Source organism: Apium graveolens, chromosome 9 (genome assembly GCF_009905375.1).
Source record: "Apium graveolens cultivar Ventura chromosome 9, ASM990537v1, whole genome shotgun sequence".
Lineage (NCBI taxonomy): Eukaryota > Viridiplantae > Streptophyta > Magnoliopsida > Apiales > Apiaceae > Apium > Apium graveolens.
In genome coordinates this window covers 278,254,856-278,276,999 of record NC_133655.1, presented here as the reverse complement: position 1 = coordinate 278,276,999, position 22,144 = coordinate 278,254,856, and the positions used below count along the sequence as shown (strand labels likewise).

General features: G+C 35.4%; 1 protein-coding gene across 1 annotated transcript; it reads right to left on the bottom strand.

Moving 5' to 3' along the window:
- Window positions 1-9,205: 9,205 nt before the first annotated feature.
- LOC141687225 (protein RGF1 INDUCIBLE TRANSCRIPTION FACTOR 1-like) lies at window positions 9,206-11,697 on the bottom strand. The gene is made up of 4 exons (XM_074492428.1): window positions 11,360-11,697; window positions 10,433-10,507; window positions 9,840-9,986; window positions 9,206-9,627 (listed from the first exon to the last, which is right to left on the bottom strand). The coding sequence occupies exons 1-4, from the start codon at window positions 11,528-11,530 to the stop codon at window positions 9,379-9,381; spliced, it is 642 nt and encodes a 213-aa protein (XP_074348529.1). The 5' UTR covers window positions 11,531-11,697; the 3' UTR covers window positions 9,206-9,378.
- Window positions 11,698-22,144: the final 10,447 nt, after the last annotated feature.

Sequence of the window (22,144 nt, the reverse complement as noted above, 5' to 3'; positions counted from 1 at the left end):
GCTTCTATTGGCCAGAAATAATGGTTGATGCCAAAGAGTATGTGAACAAGTGTGACCGCTGTCAGAAGCATGCACCTGTCGTTAGACAACCCCCCAAGATGCTGACCTCCAGCAACTCACCCATCCCCTTTGCTATATGGGGAATGGATATACTTGGGCCTTTCCCCATGGCCATGGCACAAAGGATGTTCCTGATTGTAGCCATTGATCATTTTACTAAGTGGATTGAAGCCAAACCTTTGGACAAAATCACAACTGAACAGGTTGCGCAATTCTTGTGGAAAAATATCATGTGCCGATATGGAATCCCACGCATCCTTGTCACGGATAATGGGAAATAATTTGATAATGCAGAGCATCAACGAAGAGCCTCCCTCTATTTTAATAAAAGGGTTAAATGAAGGTTCTTTTACCAAGGAGGCTTGATCTTAAGAAAGATTGAGGCTTCAGGAGTTGAAGAGAAAGAAATGTTAATCCCTAATTGGGAAAGACCGTATAAGGTCAAGAAAACATGAGGACGAGGATCCTACAAGTCGGAAACACTGAGCAGTAACAAAGTGCCTCATACCTGGCGCGTTTCGAAGCTGAAGGTTTAATATGTGCAGGACATGAAAGACATGTTCCTGGTACTTAGTAGTAAATGGAGGAATAAAGTCGACCAGTGTACGAGCATCCAATAAATAAAATTCCCGGAGGACCAAAGTACCGAAAATAAAAGACAAATATGAAATCAAACTACAAATGCAGGAGATCCTGAAGGATCAGAAATCAAGTCATGATGAACAATTAGGTTACATACTGAAGATGTTCAAGTCCATGAAGGACCGCAAATAGATAAAAGCCATGCAAGGCCTAAACACTGAAGGACAATCTATAGTCCTAAATCAGATGATTGGCCAATAATGGCAACCTCAGAAACAACCCAAAGGCTAGGAAAACCCCGCAAATTTACCATATCCGGGTAAGAGCTATGAACAGAACTAATGGACATATTAACGCATCATCATGGGTGTCCATCATCTTGAATAAGTCTTCCGACCGTCGATAAATGCTAAGAGAGCTCTAGAATCCCAGTCCTGAAACTTTCTCTCAAGTTTCTTCATCAATGCCTCCAAGGCCATGTGCTCACTCCTTCATTTTGCACTCCTAGTGAAAGAAGCTGTGAAGTAGGCGTTGGCCTAATAAGAAAAAGATATTAGAAAGCTAACTTCACGAAATGTATATGGTCAATTGGAGTCCACATTACAAACTCCAGCCTACCAAAGAAGGCTGATCAGCCTCAAGAGAAAGCCTTTGACCAGCTGGAGATCCCTTAGAAAGGGCTCCGGCAGACCGACCTCCAAGGGATGCTTTAAGCCAGCCAGGCTCCTCCTTTAATTTATGAAGTACTGAAAGTTCTAAAAAGAATAGATGTACCAAATACAAGGCATGAGTCCCGCACATCCCCGCCTCAGGAAGTTGTTCGCCTAATTGGAACAAACTTAACCAATGGAAAAATAAGAGGGGTTAGGCCAACTTTAACAAGGTTCCTTTGAATTATGAGGACCCATCAAGAACACGAACGTGATAGTTTATGTTCGAGGTCCATCAAGACATGTTGTCCAAGAAAGCAAAAATGCTTCCCTTTGACCAACCAGAGGATGCCGAGCAGCCATCCACGAAGATCTTTGACCGTCTAAAGGGTCTTTGGATGAGGTCCCCACTCGGCAAGGCACTCCCTCGAATAAAAAAGAGAGAAGCCAAATCCACGAATTGATATTGAGAATATTGAAGTTCAAGAACTTCCATGAAATAGGATCCCGAAGGGCCAAGAAGCTCTAGACATTAAGGTTACGACCGACCAAGAGTCCTTGAAGCTGACTCCTTCACATGGAGGGTTTGGCCGACTAGGATGTCCTCAAAGGAACGCTTACAGACATCCGGAACTAATAGGGATGGCCCCTAAGAGAAGGTTCCAAGAAAACCATGAACTAGAGCCAAGGGATGCTCCTAATGAAGACAAGAACTTCCACAGAAACAAGTTTCGTAAAGACTAGAACCCTTACAGAGGGAAATAAGTTTCACAAAGAGTAAGACGCTCACAGCTACCAAGAGTCAGTGACGCCTAGTCCTCCACAAGGAAGGATTAGGCCGACTAGAACCTTCACAGAGGAAAATAAGTTTCGTGAAGAGTAGAACATTCACGAGAACAAGTTTCGTGAAGACTAGAACATCCATGAGAACAAGTTCCGCGAAGACTAAAGAGTCCATGAGAACAAGTTCCGCGAAGGCTAAAGAGTCCATGAGAACAAATTTCGTGAAGACTAGGACATCCACGAAAACAAGTTTCATGAAGAATAGAACGTTTACTAGAAAACGATCAGAAAAGCCTGGCTGAGGCTAAACACAAATCGATAGTCTTAAGGGACAAAAAGCCCAGTAAGTTTAAAAGCCCAAAGAAGAAAGCCCCGAAGTGGAACGTTCCAGAATACTCCAAGAAATTCTAAAGGAAATAAATGAACAGGGAAGAAAAATTCAAGAATATTCCCAAGAATTATAGAGAATTCTAAAGGAGGTATTTAAATATATTAAAGTCCAATTATAATTAGGAAGAGGCCCGATAAAAGGCCCAAATCCAATTAGGATTTGGAAAAATAGAGGCCCAAGTCCAGTTAAGATTTGGAAGGATACAAGCCCAAATCAAAGCCCAAATCCAATTAGGATTTGGAAAAAGAAAAGGCCCAAAAAAGGCCCATTCCAAGTTGAATAAAGAAGCCCAATAAAGACCAGGATTGAGGTCGTGAATTCTATTCGAATTCTTTCGAACAGACACCCGAAAATTACGGGTAAAAAAGACCAGGATTGAGGTCGAAATCCAGGCAAATAAGACCAGGATTGAGGTCGAATTCCCAAATCAAGCACGATATTTTTCGAGGAAAAGGATAGAATTTTCGACCTAGATCCAGGTCGAAGGTTCGACCAGGATTTTTCGACCTAGATCCAGGTCGAAGGTTCGACCAGGATCCTGGTCGAAATCCAGGTCATGAATCCTAGTCGAAACCTTACGACCAGGAATCAAAACAAGGACAAATTTTTGACCTAGATCCAGGTCGAAGGTTCGACTAGGATCCTGGTCGAAATCCAGGTCGTGGATCTTAGTCGAAATCCTTCGACCAGGATTGAGTGGCTGGCCCAAAATTCGACTAGGATCCAGGTCGAATTTTCGACTAAGATCCTGGTCGAAAAAGGGATGAAAATTAAAAAAAAAGTTTGTGGAAAATTGTAGAAAATTAAGGAAAATCCCAGAATTAAGGGAAATTCCAGAAAATTAAGGGAAAATTCCTAGAAATTAAGGAAAAATCCCAAAATTAAGGGAAAAAATCCAGAAAATCAGGGAAAAATCCCAGAATTAAGGGAAAATTCCTGAAAATTAAGGAAAAATCCCAGAATTAAGGGAAAATTCCTGAAAATTAAGGAAAAATCTCAGAATTCAAGGAAAAATCCCAGAATTAAGGAAAAATCCCAGAATTAAGGGAAAATTCCTGAAAATTAAGGAAAAATCTCAGAATTAAGGGAAAATTCCTGAAAATTAAGGAAAAATCCCAGAATTAAGGGAAAATTCCTGAAAATTAAGGAAAAATATCAGAATTCAGGGAAAATTCCAGAAAATTAAGGGAAAATTCATGTAAATTAAGGAAAAATCCCATAATTGAGGGGAAAATCCATAAAATTAAGGAAAAATCCCAGAATTAAGGGAAAAATCTAGAAAATCAGGGAAAAGTCCAGAAAATCAAGGAAAAATCCCAGAATTAAGGGAAAATTCCTGAAAATTAAGGAAAAATCCCAGAATTAAGGGAAAATTCCTGAAAATTAAGGAAAAATCTCATAATTCACGGAAAATTCCAGAAAATTAAGGAAAAATCCCAAAATTAAGGGAAACATCCAGAAAATCAGGGAAAACCCCAGAAAATCAAGGAAAAATCTCAGAATTCAGGGAAAATTCTAGAAAATTAAGGAAAAATCCCAGAATTCAGGGGAAATTAAGATAATTCCTAAATAATAGGGATAAAAGTAAATCGTTGTAAATGTGTAGGTCGCTCCACACTTTACGCAAAAAATGATACCCTGTAAGGGAATGAATGAACTTAACTTCTGCGAAATCTTTTACAGTTTCCCAGAAGTTGGGGCGAAATCTTTTACAGTTTCCCAGAAGTTGGGGGGCAAATGATTAAAAAATAAAATAAACCCTGATTGTGTAATTAATATCGCATTAATTGTAATAAAATTGGACTGGTTGTTAAGCCCATGATAAGAGGCCCAGGACCCTTGATAGGGGCCCAAAAATAGCCCAGGAATATAATTAGTGTTAAAATTAATTAGACCTGATACGGTCCAATAACGAAGCCCAATTAGAAAAGGGCCCAAAACCCTGAATATTAATTAATTTCGTAATTAATTAATAAGGGGGAAATCACCTGTTAAGATGAGTCCCTATGAGGATATAAATCCTTGTAGATCAGCCTCCAAGGGACCTAAAAGGATAATGAATCAGTTTCCTACCACTCAGGACTCCAAAGTTCATTCTAATTCAGAGACTTGCCCACCAAGTCTCCTATATCTAGTCCAATTGTAGGACTCCCAACATCTATATAAGGGGCCTCACCCCACAAAGGAGAGGAACGTTTTAGACTTAGTCCTTGGAGGACATGAAAGTCACTACATCATTGGTGAGCCCTCGCCGCCATAGCCCCGAGGGCAAGTATCACCAAGAACTATACTTTTTGGCTTGATTCTCTAATTCACAGAGATACGTAGGCATCTCGTAAATGCAGAGTTAAGTTACGAAACACGAGAGCAGCCATAAAAGGTCTTGAGCTCCCGAATCTTAGTAATAAATACAGGAAATAATAATCCTAGTTTTTTATCCATAACAACACTAAAATTTTAAAAGATTTTTTTCAATTCTTGTTGAATATCTTAGGATTTTAAAGTATTATTTAAAATCCAAATTAAATACCCCATGATTTCTAAAATCCATAAAAATCTCAATTGAATACAACCTTGAATACACCCCTTAGTTAACGGAGTTGAAAGCTCAAAATGCGTGAAAACCAGATGGGGCTTGTGACTATTTATTTGTATACAATGTCAAAAAAAGATTTATTAAAGGAATACCAAGCAAAAAGCTGAGGATTAGGAATTAGTTACTCATTACGAGATTCTTTTAATCCGTCTCCCCAAATTCTTTACATATTTTTTTATGTGATTGTCATGTATCTTAAGCTTATTATAAAATATAGTTTTATAATTTATATTTATAATTTTCATTTTCTGTATAAAAGTTTAAATATTATATTTTTATTAAAAAAAAATTAAAATTATTTAAAAAACCAAATTTTACGGAAATCTTAAAATACGTACCAATCTATTGTTTCCCGTATAAAGAATTCAGGAGTATGTGAATAGGGTCCCAATCACCAGGTCCATCGCCCCTTATCAATATCCATGTGCCTCCTCCGATTCCAGTCAAATCAGCCGCCACCGATGTCCCAGTTTACTTATCCACTTTACTTTTTAGTACATATTTTAAAATAGTTTGGGACATATTTTAAGCTGTATTAACTGCATAACTTTATTTTTTTTCTTAATATTTTTAAGAATAAGCAATAAATTGAAAACGTAAAAATAAAGTTGGACAAGTAATTAAAAAAGGAGGGTCATATGTTAACAATATTGATCCTGCTGTCCTACTTAAATTTCCAGACTCCAAATTAGAGATATCTTACATTAGACATACTAAAATTTTGTTGTAATCTGCTTAAACTCATATAGTGTTGTCTTATGGCGAGGGACATTAAAGGCCAGGCCAGGTAAGGTACGGTTTATATATATTTTTTTGGGTCGTAAAAAGCGTAAATCGGACCTAAACGGCGAGTTCACCTTTTAGCGCTTAAGCGCTAAATCGGACGTTTAAGCGGTTTTAAAAGCGGATGTTTAAGCGGTTTTAAAAGCGGACGCTTAATCGGATTATAAATAAATAAAAATATGTATATATTAAAAATAATGAATAATTTTTTGAATAAAAAGATAACATTCACGCATTATAATAAATCAATAAAATAATCATTCAAAAAAAATCATAATCAACTTAAAAAATACAAGTAACATTTAAGAATATCAAATTATACCTTTTTTAAAAATAAGATTTATTTTTTTCTAATTATTTTTAATCCCCCTTTTAATCGGTCAAAAATTACTTAATCGGACAAAATCTGCTTAATTCCTCTTAGAGCCGCTTAAACCCGCTTAAATTTTATTAAACGCTTAAATATCCGATTCTGCACTAATCCAAGCGTTTTTACCTCTGATTTCGTTTAAGCCCCCGCTTAAGCGTCCGCTTAATGCGCTTTTTATAACACTATTTTTTTTCCATATTACCGACTCTCGTTAGATGTTTCTTTTTCGGCGGCAACAAGAAATTGCATTGTTGAAATTGGGATTAACATGGAGATTGTGTGTAAAGGTGATTTTTGAGACTTTATTGCGTCTCACAGGATAGATCACGGTTCAATTCGGTGCGGTTTTAGGTTAAAACTGAAACCGAACTACGATTTTAAAATCAAAAACTGAAACTGCAACCAAACCGCCGGATCAGTTTCGGTTTCAAAACTTCGGCTTCGGTTTCAATCGGTTCGGTTTCGATTATAAAATCGCAAAATATAAACATGTGAAAAATATATATCGTCTGAAAATTATACTCCCTTTGTCCCATTCATTTCTCTACACTTTCCTTTTTGAGGTGTCCCATTCATTTCTCTACATTTCAAAATTTACCAAAAATAGTAAAAATTTTATAATATAAAAATTAACTACACCCACTCATATTCACTATTTTTTTCCACTACACTAATTTTATACATTAAATATTGATTGACCCCACCACTTTACCTACTTTTCTTACTTTTTCTCTCAACATTCCATTTTTTCTTAACCTCCGTGCCAAAATCAAATGTATACTTCTCAATGGGACGGAGGGAGTAGTAAAGACCCGAAAGTAAAAAAAAAAACTAATTTTATGTTACAGAATTATAATTACAATAGTGGAATACACACTAGTATATTAGTTCTTTTTTTAAATTGTACCTCTATAATCACCGTAGGGCTAAACTTCTGGATATCTGATTAAGAACACTACAATAAAAATGAGTGGCGGTACCAAGTCAGAACCTAGTCCTCTGTTTTATCCATGACTCTTGATGCCCATATAAAATTATAGTTTATAATATATTAATAATATATGAATATAATTTTTATTTTAATATATATTATTAATATTTATTTATTTATTTTAATTATCGGTTCGGTTTATTTCGGTTCTGTTTTAACCTAAAATCGGACCCCCAACCATTAATATCGGTTCGGTTTTTAAATTTTCGGTTTCGATTTGGTTCGGTTCGATTATGTGCGGTTTCTACCGGTTTCGGTACACAGGTATAGATGCTTTCAGTTTGTGCGGTCATCATCCATTATAGATCATATGTAGGGTAAAAAGTAAGAGTATTTTCAACCCTGTAAAACCTTTAACTTAAAATTATTAATACATAATATAAATAAAAAATATAGAAATTAAGTTAAAAAATCAATCTCTAATGGTACATTTCCCTTGTCTATAAACATAGTCAAGATCTTGATGTTGGCCATATTTGTTGAACCACTACAAACTTGTAAGAAATCTGTAAAAAAAATCTAATCATTTATTATCATATTGAAGTAATATATTCTATTTATAACAATATAAAATTTTAATAATATACTATTCTGAAAATATAGCTAAACAATATAGGAAATACCATCGAAGTACAATGTATTACAAATTCAACAAATTCTACATATTGTTTTACAGATCCGATTTAGCCAACCAATTATAACTAACACCATTGAAGATGCTCTAAGTAGAAGACAAATATAATAGATTTATTTTCACACATGATTATACTCCCGAATTTTTATCAACTAATGATTGTTAAAGAGTATAAGATCATGTTCGAGGTTTCCTCTACCACCTTAAGGTTTTAGTGCAACTGGTTACTTAACATGATATCATGGTAACAGAGTGACTCGGATTCTAGTATTTGTTGTATTTGTCGTTGACCTTCCTCCATCAACTTAAAATTTTAGTGCGACTTCTCCGTGTAATAAACATAAGAGCATCTTTAGTGGGAGAGCCCATTTCCCATTTAATTGGGTCCCACTAACTTGCCAAATAAGCAAAAACTGGATTCAGGTCTCAACTTAATAAAATCATAAAATCATCCAACGCACAAACTGTTATACAGGATCACGCACAAACTGTTATACAGGATCATGTGGCCCCATTTGATATACCATAAACAATGAAAAAACAATAGATTCTGAATTAAATATTAATATAAAGTGACAATTTGCAGAGATGGGTTCGACCCATTTTGGGGGGACTTCCCACTTTTTTCTGGTAAAACCCATTTTAAATGAGTTAAATATCAAAGTGGTCACTCAACTGAATGTCATATATCAGTTTAATCATTAAACTTAACGGATATCATTTGGATCACTAAATTAATAATAAATATCAAACAGATACCTCAAAATATGTGCTCGAAAATTAAAATTTATTTTATGGAGTTCTAAACATTTTTTTTAAATCTTATTACAACCAAATGAAAAGTTATGAATTCATAGTATTTTAGATGATTTTTTGAGATTTTTAAAATTTTATCTACTAATTATTTTTATTTAAATAAAGAAAATGACTACAAAATTAAAAATAAATAGTAGATAAATTTTAAAAAATCTTATTATATTATAGAAAATACTAGAATTCATACATTTTCATTTGGTTATAATAGGATTCAAGAAAAATATATAGAACTCCATAAAATAAATTTTAATTCTCGAGCATATATTTTGAGATATATATATATGATATTATTATGACTTTAGTGATTCATATGATATCCCGTTAACTTTGATCCGTTAACTTTGATGATTAAACTAATTTGATATTTAACCCCATTTTAAATATTGCCCAGTCCACTTTGCTAGTCCCCAGGTACCAAGTGACTCTCCGTTGAGGGTGCTCTAAGTGCCTTGCACTAATTCTCGACAAAGAACTTGAGGTGTAATTGTGCAGACATCAAAATAAGCTTCTGAAAAATTGTGCAGACATCAAAATAAGCTTCTGAAAAAGCAAATATTAGTATATGAACATTAATGCACATTCCAGCTAAATGAAAGTTACTTTCGTACAAAAAGGATTAATTTTCCTGAGCACTACACAGGCCAAGTTACATAAAGATAGTAAGATTAATCAGTAAACAAAAGAGACGAGACAAGTTATTACTGTAATCTTAAGTTCACTATTTATACCAGGGGAGATCTACGAGGGGCACCCTTTCTCCTACTGTTAAAGGACAGCGTGATCTGATGCGAATACTCTGAATTGCCCCTGTCATGACTGGTGCACGACGAGCCTTGAAACTCAAATGGATCCTCAGTGCTACTCATGGGGGTGATTTGATCCATTTGGAGTCCTTGGAATTGTGTGAACTGAGATTCATCAAACCAATTGATGCTAGAAATATCCTCGCCTTGATAAACCATATGATCAACCTATAAAACAACATTTCAGGTGTTAAGTAACCGGCTGTCTAAAACCTTAATGTGGTAGATGAATGCCCGAACATGATCTTATACTCTTTAACATCAGGAACTATAATGCTTAGAGTGTTCAACATTTCAGGACCTGTGATTGTAAATAATTGACGGGGCACAAACAGGTTCATGCATGTATGTTTAATGGAAGGAGAAGAATGGAGGAATACCTTGCATGACAGGGAACAAAAGTGAAAGGGTTCCTGGAGAATTCTTTGACAAGTGAAGCAAGTGTTATTGCCAGGGCACTTGGAGGAAGACCTAGTCTGTTCCCTTTGTTTCAAGAATATCGCTTTCGCGCTGTTTATGGTGTAGGGCTGCCACATATACAATTATGCGCAATTAAGATAACATTATAAGAGCATCTATGGTGCTAACCAAGGTTGTCGATATTGCCAACTTAACAGGAATACTAATATATATTATTTTCTGTTTCTTAAATTGTACTTTTGACACACTTCTTCTCCAACAATTAGCACTCAAAGTTATCAAACTATTCATAAACAAGTATAATTAGAAAACAATTCGACAACTTCGGTTAACACCCCCTCTTACTTCAACGGAGAGCCAACAAGAGTCTACGAGTAAGACCAATACAAGATGCAACATGACTATAGTCATTACTATAGTTTGACATCAAAAAGTATTTTTTGGTGCTAAAATGGAAATTCAACTCCGATACTGGCTGAAGTTAGTGAAATGGAATGAACACACACAAATCGGTGTCCCAACCAAAAAAAACATGAGATGAACAATGTCTTACCTGAATGTAGGAACAACCAATGAGCTTCTTCAGGTCCTCCAGTCGAATAACATCCTGGTAAACATATCTTCTCACCTTGAAATCACACCAAAGTTACAAACAAAATCAACCAATGACTAGACCTTGAAACATATCTTGCCTTGTAAATTGCAATAGGTGACTATTCATATTTATCTACAGATTAGGTGAGCTGTTGGGTCATAACCCAAAAAATGATGTGAAGTAATTAAGAATGGCCTAAGCATTAAAGTGAACTCTGTAGCTTACTCTGGTGAATGAAAACAAAACAAGCAACAAAAAATTAAAATCACAAGTCAAACTTTCACTTTCTTGGAAAGCAACAATTGAGAAACCTTTGCAGAAGAGAAAATTTAGTTAAAGAAAGCATATCTTCCATTATGGGAAACAAAACAAATGCTTAAAGTAGATGATCATATGTCCTAACACTTCCTTGTCGAGTATCAGTGACAAATTCAAAATTGACATCTACTATCACACAATTGAGGCCTTATCATTTCTTGAATTTTTACCGTGACTCGAAATTTAAAGTTGAATGAAACCCTTCATTCCAGACCAATAACTATCAAACAGAAATCTCCAAAAACAATCATAATTCAAGAATTATGGTAATCTATTTTTAGAAAATTGATCAGAATTCGAGAGTATACAAGAATTCAAGAATTGAAAAATCCGAGAATTTGAGTAACCAAGAATTCAAGAATCACGGTAACATGTTTCTAAATTTTGATCAGAATTCGAAAATTCAAGAACCTGAGTATACAAGAATTCAAGAATTCTCTTACCTGCACCACAAATGAAGTCATGTTGTAGGCTACATGCTGAGATAGACCTTATATTTTTAACTCGAAAACACTCTACCAACACATACAGTTACGCACAATTCAGATGGTGTAATTAACAGAGTACCTGAAGTTGAGGATGAGAGTGATGAGAAGGAAGACAATGAGGGCAGAAGCTTTGACAGCAGATTAAACAAAAACTGTTCTTCTCATTTTTTTTTTCATTATAATGAACTTCACATGATACAAAGAATGTTTCAGACAATAGAGCTTGCAGCCATGCAGGTTTCTTTGCCATATCTTCTCCTCTTTCTGATAATTAATCACTTACCATCTTTTATCACTCATCGGTTCTGTTGTTACATAGTTCTCAACCTGTCTACAAAAATGTGTGTGTATATATAGTATAGAGAACATAAAACATACCTGCAGGTACACTCTTGGCTTGGCCTATTACATGCTCAAAGTTTCAAAGTTGTCATTTATACAAGACCGAGATACTGAGAACACGAAAGAGATATTAATATATAGCCTGTTTTGTAATTTACAATTTAATCTATGAATATTGTTGAAATCGGAAAATTTTATTCTTTTATGGAAATTATTCATTTATTAAGATTAAACTTTTTTTAAGATATATGAAAAAATTAATTTCAAAACATTATTCTTATTCATTTATAATATACTTTGGAACCAGAATTTTATTCATTTATCGAGATTATTCATTTATTGATCTAAGAAATTTTTGTTAAGATCGAGGTAAAATGTGGGACCAAGGTGTTCTGCTCTTTGGACCTTGAAAGTACAAAATTTTACTTTCTCCTTCTGCAATTACTTCACCACGTTTACTTTTACGCGTATTTTAAGGTGTATTGACTGCATAGTTTTTTTTACTTATTTTTAAAATTTTATTTTTGTAAATAAAAGTTTACATCTTGAATTTCTATTTATATAAAAAAAAATCAGTTATGCAGCCAATATCTTAAATTATGTATAAAAATCAAACTAAATAAATAAATTAGGATGGATTTATTTATCGAGATTATTATGTTAACCAGAGATGGCAAACACACCTTCTCTTTTGCTTTGAGATGAAGAAAAATAATGATTTAAAGAGGTTACTCCCTCCGTCCCAGCCATTTGTATTTGTTTGGACACGCTGGACAAGAAACATAATAAAATAATGTTAGTTATGTTAATATAGTGCGATGAGAGAGAAAGAAAAAGTGTAATTTAATGAAAAAAAGTATAAAGTTGGTTAAAGTGGTGGGATCATTCAATATTTAATGAATAAAGTGAGTGTAGTGGGAGAAAGTAGTGGGTGTGGTTGATTTTTATATTATAAAATTTTTACTATTTTTGATAAGTTTGAAATGTATAGAAGAATGGAACATCCAAAAAAAGAAAGTGTATAGAAATGAATGGGACAGAGAGAGTATTAATTTGGCAGAGGTTATGGTGTACAAACTTAGCAGGCAGAGAGAGAGGGGGGAGGTACTGATAAGGACTGGGTCTAGTATGGTGCAGGGCAGTGCTGGCAAGAGTACAGCCCCACAAATGTGTACTTTTTTCGGCTCCTAGCAGAATTACTATAGATTGACTCAGGTCAAAGAAATAAATAACCTCTCCGTCCCTAATAACGTTTCCTGTTTATCTTTACGTTTGTTAGTACACATTTTTCATTGTTAATATTTTTAATTTCGTATTAGTATTAAATATAAAAACTTCATTGTATTAAAGTACTCATAAATACAAATTCAACAAGATCTCCGGTGATTATATTTGATCTTATAAATTAGACGTAAATTAATAGTTAATCCATTTATCATGAATAGTGTAAAAATTCAAAATAAAAGATATTTTTTGAGACGGAGGGAATAATAAAAACCTCGAGACTCTGCATCCTGAGAAACCTGATTGTACAAAATTGCCTCTAATTGATGGTGCAAAAAAGTGTTATTGTCAATTTATCAGTGTGAAATGGTTTGTCTGGTGCAATGCTGCCTGTGAATTATCTTGATCATGTTGCAGAAAATTTCTAACATTGCTGTGAATTATGTTGATTATGTTGCATTTTGCAAAGGTACTCAAATTTGCCGGAAAAATAATTCTGCTAGGATATTTGCGACCTGCAAGTTGCAACACTAAAATATACTCTTTCCACTGGATTCTTAATATTTAAAATAGAAAGTTCGGCATATATTTTAAGACTCTTATTTAATATAATTCTAAATTTTTTTTTAAAAAAAAATTCTTTTCTAAATAAAAGTTAAATATTAAACTTTTATTTAGAAAAAGAAAATTTTAAAAAAATGATCTATGCATCTATACTACGTAAGAATCTTAAAATGCGAGTCGACAACTCCATTTCAAATGTTAATAACCTAGCGGGACAGATAGAGTATAGATTTTACACTATTTTATTCATGTCTTCTTTTACGCCTATTAAGAAACATTAATTTAATAAGACATTCTTACTTCCATTATGAATATGAGTTCTTATTTTATCTGTTATTAATTGTTATACAATTTTCATGAAAGACAACGTTGAACAATATCAATAAATGTGTGTTGGAAATTGAAAGTGAAAGTGCACATTTATTAGGGAGTTAATAGGTTTTATAGATAACTTGTACCGATTTTTACGTGTATTATTAAATATTTAACAAATTGCAGAGATCGTTGGTATGCCCAAAATTTGGTAAAAGAATTGTTTGGGTCAAATTCAGGTCAATTGAATTCAATTAGGGCAAATTATTAAGAAGTTGCCTAGTTAATGCTCAATTAGGGTTTGTCCTTCTCCTAGAAAAGGTAACATAATAGGGGAAGCCCTAACTTGTGAAGAAGTTAGGGCGCACCCTATTATATTATCATTTGTAAGAAGGTGAACTTTTAGGCAGATTCTTTGGATACTTCATGATACTAGAAAGACAGCGGATCATTATTATTAACATATTTTTTGTATGTAGTCTATTGAAAAACTCCTTCCTGTAATGCAACCACATGAAAGCGGTGTCCACGATCAGAGACCTCCAGGGTATACTTGGACGGAATGTCTCCTCCTCTAGTCAATGAGTGTCCTCGTTGGGGATGTGGAGGTAAACTCGGTGTGCTTTGGGAGCTCTATAGTTAACAAGTGTCCTCGTTGGGAGACTTCGGAGTATCCTGCACTTTGCACCCAAAAGTTTGGGATCACTTTTTCTGTAATCTGGTGAGAGGGCTCCTCATTCGGGGGACAAGGATGCGTCCAACACTTGGGGTAAATCATGATTATACCTGCGTCCACATACTAGAGAAATAGCTGATAGTGGAGGGTTATCCTCGGCCGGGGAGATACTTTATCCGCGAAGTCTTGAAGTCGTAGACGAGTCTTGAGACTTTGTTGTTAGGCCTCATCGGCAGACATTCTTAAAGCTAGTAGAAGACTATTTCCAGTAGGTTTCCTACTATGTCTTGGGATGAGAAATCTAAGCCCATTAGATTTCTTATTCCTCAAGAACTACGTTGGCTTCATTCTCTATAAATAGGGATACATAGACAAGTTGCAAGGGGTTGGAAGCGAGAGCCTTAAAGAGCCACCACTAAGCCTAAGCAATCTCAGCCCCCGATTCATCACAATTACCATACTCCGGTGATTTTTTCAGCAAAGAACCACTGTCATAGATCTTGATTCCGACGACGTATCTCAAATTTTGTTGTTACCAAATTCCCCCGTCAACAAATTAGCACTAGAAGGAAGGGTGATGATCAAGATCATAATCTCAGGAGGAAGAGATGTCTCATCACGATGAAGGTTCTTTAACACAAAAATTGAAGGATAGCCATGGAGGAGGTTGCAAATAACGGCCACAAAGGAGATCCATGAATAACTATTTTCGGCCAGGTGGGGGTCGAAGGAGATTTGAATGTAGTAGTCGCGACCACCAGGGAGATCAATGGATGATAATTTCCAGCCATGGGATTGAATTTTGCAGCCATGGACATGAAGGAGCGAAGTTGGATGCAAAATTCAGATATGCTGAATTAAGCGATCTGCTTACGCTGTTTGGGCCCTAATTCAAGTTCCGTGAGTCAGTTTTGGACTATCTTATAGCCTATGCGAAGCTTATTGAATTATATTTAATTTAAAAGTGATCTAGTTACGAGAATCCAAGTTGAAAGCCCAAAAATAGAGGAAAATAGAAATCGTGAATTTTTACTACAAAAATCATCTTTGGTTTAGAAGGTCGAAGAAACCTATTTGGTTTAGATTATTGGAAGAAACCTATTTGATTTATAAGATTGGAAGAAACCTATTTGATTTAGAAGATTGAGAGGAACCTATTTGGTATAGAAGATTGGAGAATCCAATTCTAATTACAGGATTGAAGAATTCTATTCAATTTAGTAGATTGGAGAATCCTATAATAACAAGAAGACTGAAGAATCTTATATGATTTAGAAGATTTGAGAAGAATCCTATTCATTTTAGAAGACTTAACTAGGGGAAAATCCGAGGACGACCAGGAGGAGAACATTCTAAAAAGAAGCCATTATTACTAGGAGCTAGTCATCGCCTTTAAATCGATCCCTCAAGGTAACACTCAACTAGTTTTATCGTGCTTTCCGTTATTTGGTTTTGCGACTTGTGCAGAAAGAAGATTGTGAAAGAGATTCTGCACGAAGGATATCCCACAAACTATTAGGACGTGCCTTGATTAAGTTATCCGAGGCCCAAATGACTTTCAAAAAATTCTAGGAGAATTCACTAATTGGACACGTTTGTCCATCTAGGACGCGTCCTCCTGGTAACATTTAGAGTTCAATATTATTTAGTTTCTTTTAGGTGGGGATTCTTATCTGGAAAATATCTCATGAGTTACAAAGCATTGCGTCACATTCTATTAAGGCGCGCCCTCTGCATGTGAGATATTCAGTGGAGAATTGCCCTCTCAGGGCGCGCTCTCGGAAGAAAAAGACTATGAAAGTTTTCTATGAAGATGTCTTAATGATCAAATCAGTTATAATCACTACTTGAAGATGGCTTGACTGGAACTAATTCATTGTCTCTCAGGACAAGCCCTTTCCTCAAGGCCCTCAGGAAAATGTTGATGGTGAGGTGAATTTTATTAACTACAAGGAGAATCTTAATATTGGAACATCAAAAGAAAAAAAGCTATCAGAGTAGAGGTACCATGAATCCTAGGATGCGCCCCTTGGCCGTCAAGTTGAGGCCTCAAGACATGAAAGAGCTCCTCCATCTAAGGATGTAATGTTATATCCTCAACAGTTATTAGTAACCTTTCCAAGCCATCTCTCTTAAGGTGCAAATTTATTGAAATACCTATGTCATCTTTCTCAAAATTGCAGACATTATTTGAAAAGAAGCAAATGAAGTACAATGATCTTCATAGTATGTCGAGAATTTAGCTTCAACGAACATACCCTCACATCCTCAATAATCTGAGTGACTCTTCAGGGCGCGCCATGAGCATATCAGTCTCATTTGTCAAGGATTTTTCTTTCGGTATAATTACCAAGGTCATCTGGTTGTTTTTAGCAAGAAGAAATTATGGGAGTTGTTTTAGAAAAAGATGAGGAATATCAGGCTACAAGGTACTTTCGACAAGGCGCACACTCGGGGGGTAGGGCACCTCTTATTAATTCTGTGGTGTTACATCTTGCCACATGTGTAAGATATATGGCTTTTCCTAAAAATCATAGAGATGCCCAAGGTCAGGAAAACACCCAATTTTAGAGAAACATTCAACTTCAATTAATGTCTCTGAGAGTGAGATGCCCTTTATTGGATGCCACTTCGTGAGATGCCTCGTTAAGAGATGCTTCTACATAAGATAGTTTTTGCATCCCTTGAGTTTTGTTGAAGATAGAAGCCTTTAAAAAAAAGTTGATCTTATATTTAGTTTTATTACATAAAGATTCTGTAGAAGACCTTTGTCGAGGTAGACGCTCCTCTAACAGAGGACGCGCCCTCCAAGGATGATTTCCCTTGTCGAAGTGGAAGCTCTACTTACAGAGGACGCATCCTCCAATGATGATTTCCCTTGTCGAGGTAGACGCTCCTCTCCCTCCAAGTATTAAAACCTTATCGAGGAAGACGCTCCTCATACAGAGGACGCACAATCCAAGGATGTTGTATTTGTCGAGGAAGACGCTCATATTAATGAGGACACGCCCTCCAAGGATGTTACTTTAATTGAGGAAGACGCCGTTTCTATAAAGGGCACTCCCTCTAAAAATTGGTAATTGTTGAAAATCGTAGAAACTTCAAATTTGATTGGAATAAATAAATCACAATATTAGGGAAAAAAGAGATCTTCATTTTGAATTATGACTTGGCAAGAAGTAAGAAGTCAAATATGAATTAGATTTGTGTCGTTGATGGAAGAATGACTCTCACCGACAAGCCTCAAAGGCTATTTTTCGGAGAACTTTGGATTCAACTATTTGACCTTGGAAGACTCATGTTGGTTACTCTTTGAAACTCTTTTGAATATTATTTATTACTTGAAGATCAGAGAGCTAGTCTTTTGTTTTGATCGTGCCTCCCCCTCAGAGCGCGCCCTTCTATGATAATCTTCTCAGTTTAAGGTGCGCCCAAGGGAAACCAATATTGGGATGAAAGAGTTATAGATGAGGGTTTATACTTTACCAAGGTATGCGGGGTGCACACTTTTGTATGTTTTTTTTGTTTCTTACGCCGAGTTAGCTCATGTAAGCTTAAAGATGTGGTGCATAAGTGATGAACCTCTCTCAACAAACCAAGGTTAAAGTCATCAAGAAGAGAAGCGGTAGAGAGTGATAAATGTTACATTGGAGGGTGTGAAGTTATTGTAAAAATTGATGAGACGCGCATTCATCTAGAATGCACCTTATCATGTTTAGTTAAAAAAGGGAGGAGAATGAAGAAAGATAATTGAATAAGTTCGTAAAGAGGCACCTTCAAATTGGTAGACGATCATACAAATTTTACAAGTTTGCTAAGGGGGTTAAAAATTCCAATCTTATTTCCAATGACATATGGAATTTGGGGGGTAGTTGTTATGACTAAATTTGGTATGAGGATTGTTTGGGTCAAATTCGGGCCAATTGAACACAATCAGGGCAAATTATTAAGCAATTGCCTAATTCAAGCTGAATTAGGGCTTGCCCTCCTCCCAGGAAAGGGAGGGCACACCCTCATGATAACATAATAGGAGAAGCCATAACTTGTGAAGAAGTTAGGGTGCGCCTTATTATATTATCATTTGGAAGGAGGTGGACTTTTAGGCAGATTCATTACACACTTCATGATGCTAGAAAAACAATGGATGATTATTACTAACATATTTTTTATAGGTACTCTATTGAAGAACTCCTTCCTGTAATGCAACCACAGGAAGACGGTGTCCATGGTCAGAGATCTCCAGGGGTACGTCTGGATAAAAGGCCTTGTCTTGTAGTCAATGGGTGTCCTCATTGGGGATGTGGGATAAACTCTGGTGTGTGTTTTGGGAGCTCTGTCTCTGTAGTCAACGGGTGTCCTCGTTGGGAGACTTCAGAGTAACCTGCACTTTGCACCCAAAAGCTTAGGATCACTTGTCAGGTAATCTGGTAGGGGGATCTTCATTCTGGGTACAAGGATGCGTCCAATATTTAGGGTAAACCATGGCTATATCTACATCCACAAACTAGAGAAACAGCTGGTAGTGGAGGATTATCCTCAGTCGGGAAGATGCTTTATCGGCGAAGTCTTGAAGTCGTGGACTAGCCTTTGGCCTTTGTGGTTAGGCCTCAGTGTATGACATTTCTCAAGCTAGGAAAGACGGTTTCCAGTAGGTTTCGTACTGGACCTTGGGATGAGATTTATAAGCCCATTAGGTTTCTTATTACCCAAGAACTACGTTGGCTTGATTTTGTATAATTAGAGATATGTATGCAAATTGCATGGGGTCAGAATCGAGAGCCTGAAGGAGCCACCACCAACCTTAAGCAATCTCATCCCCAATTCATCACAACCACCACCATACTCCAATACTTTTCCAGCGAAGAACTACCGTCATAGATCTTGCTTTCGGCGACGTACCTCAAATATTTTGCTACTGAATTCCTCCGTCAACAACGGCTTGCTGATATGGTTAATTTTATGGTATCAGCGAGCTGACAATGGATATGTTTAACATCCCGAAATTTTTTTGAACTGTTAATTCTAAACTCAAAACTAAAAAATTGTAATCTGACCATCTATTACAAAGGTGACTATTAGAAACGCGCACCTAAAAGAGGAAGTCCAAAAGTCAATCTACTCCAATTCTAAATCCTCGAACTCCAATGTTATCCAACCCGAATCTTAGATTGAACCTGAAATTTTAAAAAGAATGAGTTGCGAAACCTAGCAAGCAACTACCGCTAACGGCTCAAAATATTAATATTATCTTTTTTCAGAAATCCAATTTAGACATGTAGCATATAGCAGAGATCACATAAAATCGTACATATATTCGATAACAAGATGAACAAAGATGCACATGATATAATCTATAACAATAATCAAAGCGAAGAATACGACACATTTTATAATCCACATAATCAAAATTCTTACTCTTATTCATTAATCAAATTCTTAGTTCAAAATCCCACGGTTCTAAACTACGACTACACTATGCTAGCAACACGACTATATAGTTTGATGATTCGATAATCGATGGTTCGATGGGGGCCATTTTACGCCCTCCTTAAGACAAACTCAAGAAGGTATCTATGTATTCCAGAATGTGCGTAAACTAGTTTTATATGTCACACTATCTGGTGACTGGATTCTATGATTCGATACGTAACTAAAACTGAGGGATTCCGAAAATAATTTATTTTCTAAATAATCACATATCGATATCTTTTTCATGATAACAAAATTAAATATCCGAGAACACATAATCAAACATAACATAATATGTTACACAATAAATATGGAGCAACGAATGGTTACTTACCTTAATAAAGAAAACATATTATCCATGTTAGAGCACATATTTAATCATTAATAACTCGTTAAACACGAAATATTTAAAATATTACACTTGTCCCCGATTCCAATTCTGATCAGATCCTTATTTAGCCTTTTTGACATTATAAAAGTTGTTTCTTGAAAAACTAAAAAACATAAAAGTTGATCGCAAGGGTTGGCTCAGCTGGTTAAAGAGGGGATACCTATCCTCTTGGTCACAAGTTCGAATCCCACGGGAGGAGAATTTATGAGTATGCTTCCTGAGCCAGAGCCTGTCGCTTAAATGTGGTTTACCTTGGTTCACATGATTTGCATGCTATTGCGTGAGCCCGTAGGGTTTATCCAGTGCGCAACCGAAGGGTAGCGGCTGCGGGTTACCTACGATAAAAAAATAAAATAAAAAACACAAAAGTTGTAGAGAACGAAAAGACCTTTCCGAAAAATTCAGAATTAACGTGTTAGGTAATGAATACAACATAGGGGTGAATGTGTTTTTGATATTTTTAAGCTTTTTAGAACTATTTTGAATATGGTGAACAAAGTAGTTTAACTTGTAAAGATATAGTGTTTAAACAGAATTAATAAACATGCACATAAACATAGTATCTTCAGAACTCACTTAATTTATGTTAAAATCAAGTATGTCTTGCCACAAATTTACGGGTTCTTTGCTGATAAAGAACTTAGCTTCTTTCTTGAGAGAGTTACAAGAAATTCTAGATCTGTTTTTCCAATTAAAAACAAATGAACAGTGTTTACTTTATAGATTAGTAAACACATGTTTTACACAATATGCAATAGCATGTACTAAGCTATACTATAAGTTATCTAAAACTTTCCATTTATGACTTAGTGAATCTTTGCAAATCGTGCATACCTGTGACTTTCCTTTGTCAGTTAATCTTGGCTTTTGATCTTGTACTCTTCAAGCTGCTTTTGTAGACTTTTCAAATCAGTGATTCATTTGTTTGTTGATTGATAATCTTGGATCTTTAACTGGTCTGCATTCTGTAATTGAGCTTCATATCGAGATCTCCAGTTTGTTGTATAGAGAACTGATATCTCGATAAGTATAATGGCTTATCGAGATCTCTTAGCTCTCGACAAGTGTTTTGACTTGTCGAGGTCTCTTGCATCTTCATAAGTGAACTTCGCTTGTCGAGGTCTCCAAATTTCTGCATGTAGAATTGACTTGTCGATATCTCCAATCTTCATGTCTTCATTTTGGATTGTCGCTATATCTGATTTCTCTAGTGCATAAATGACTTGACGACATCTCAGAGATCTCTATATGAATTTTGACTTGTCGATATCTCTGAGATCTCTAATGAAACTTTGACTTGTCGATATCTCCAATCTTCATATCTTTATTTTGGCTTGTGGATATCTCTGAGACTTCTCTATAAGCTATTTTGGACTTCTTGATAAGTCATTCTGGAGTTCTCGAATGACTTCTCTATATGACTAGATATGTGACTTGTAGATATCTTGAATTAGAATATATTTCCCAAAACAGATTTATTCAACTCCAAGCTTTTTCATAATTTCTCTGAGGCATGATCTTCTTGATCTTCTTCCAGAGTTTATTCTTAGGCTTGAGACTATTTATACAAAAATAATCTAGTATAATCTTTGACATTTTTACAGACTCAAGTAATACAGTACAAAATACAAATTTAGATTATCATACAACTAATTCTTAGGGCTGTCAATTTGACTTAGTCTTGTTATAGTTCAGACATGTCTTGTAGAACAATCTCCCCCAACTTGTGAGAAGGTTGCTTATCACAAATATATTCCTGGTAACAAGACTAACCCCAAGTTACAATGAACAATAGTACATTACATTAGATATGGCATACATACAACTTTTATACATTAAGTGATTTCTTGAGTTTGAAAGATACATTCATCAGATAAATTTCTCAT

Bases quoted from the DNA above. Each gene is read 5' to 3' on its own strand.
- LOC141687225 (XM_074492428.1), bottom strand. From the start codon at position 11,530: ATGGCAAAGAAACCTGCATGGCTGCAAGCTCTATTGTCTGAAACATTC. The intron at 10,508-11,359 runs GTACTCTGTTAA...TGTGATTTCAAG, and splicing joins ACTCTCATCCTCAACTTCAG to GTGAGAAGATATGTTTACCA. The intron at 9,987-10,432 runs GTAAGACATTGT...TATATGTGGCAG, and splicing joins TTGGTTGTTCCTACATTCAG to CCCTACACCATAAACAGCGC.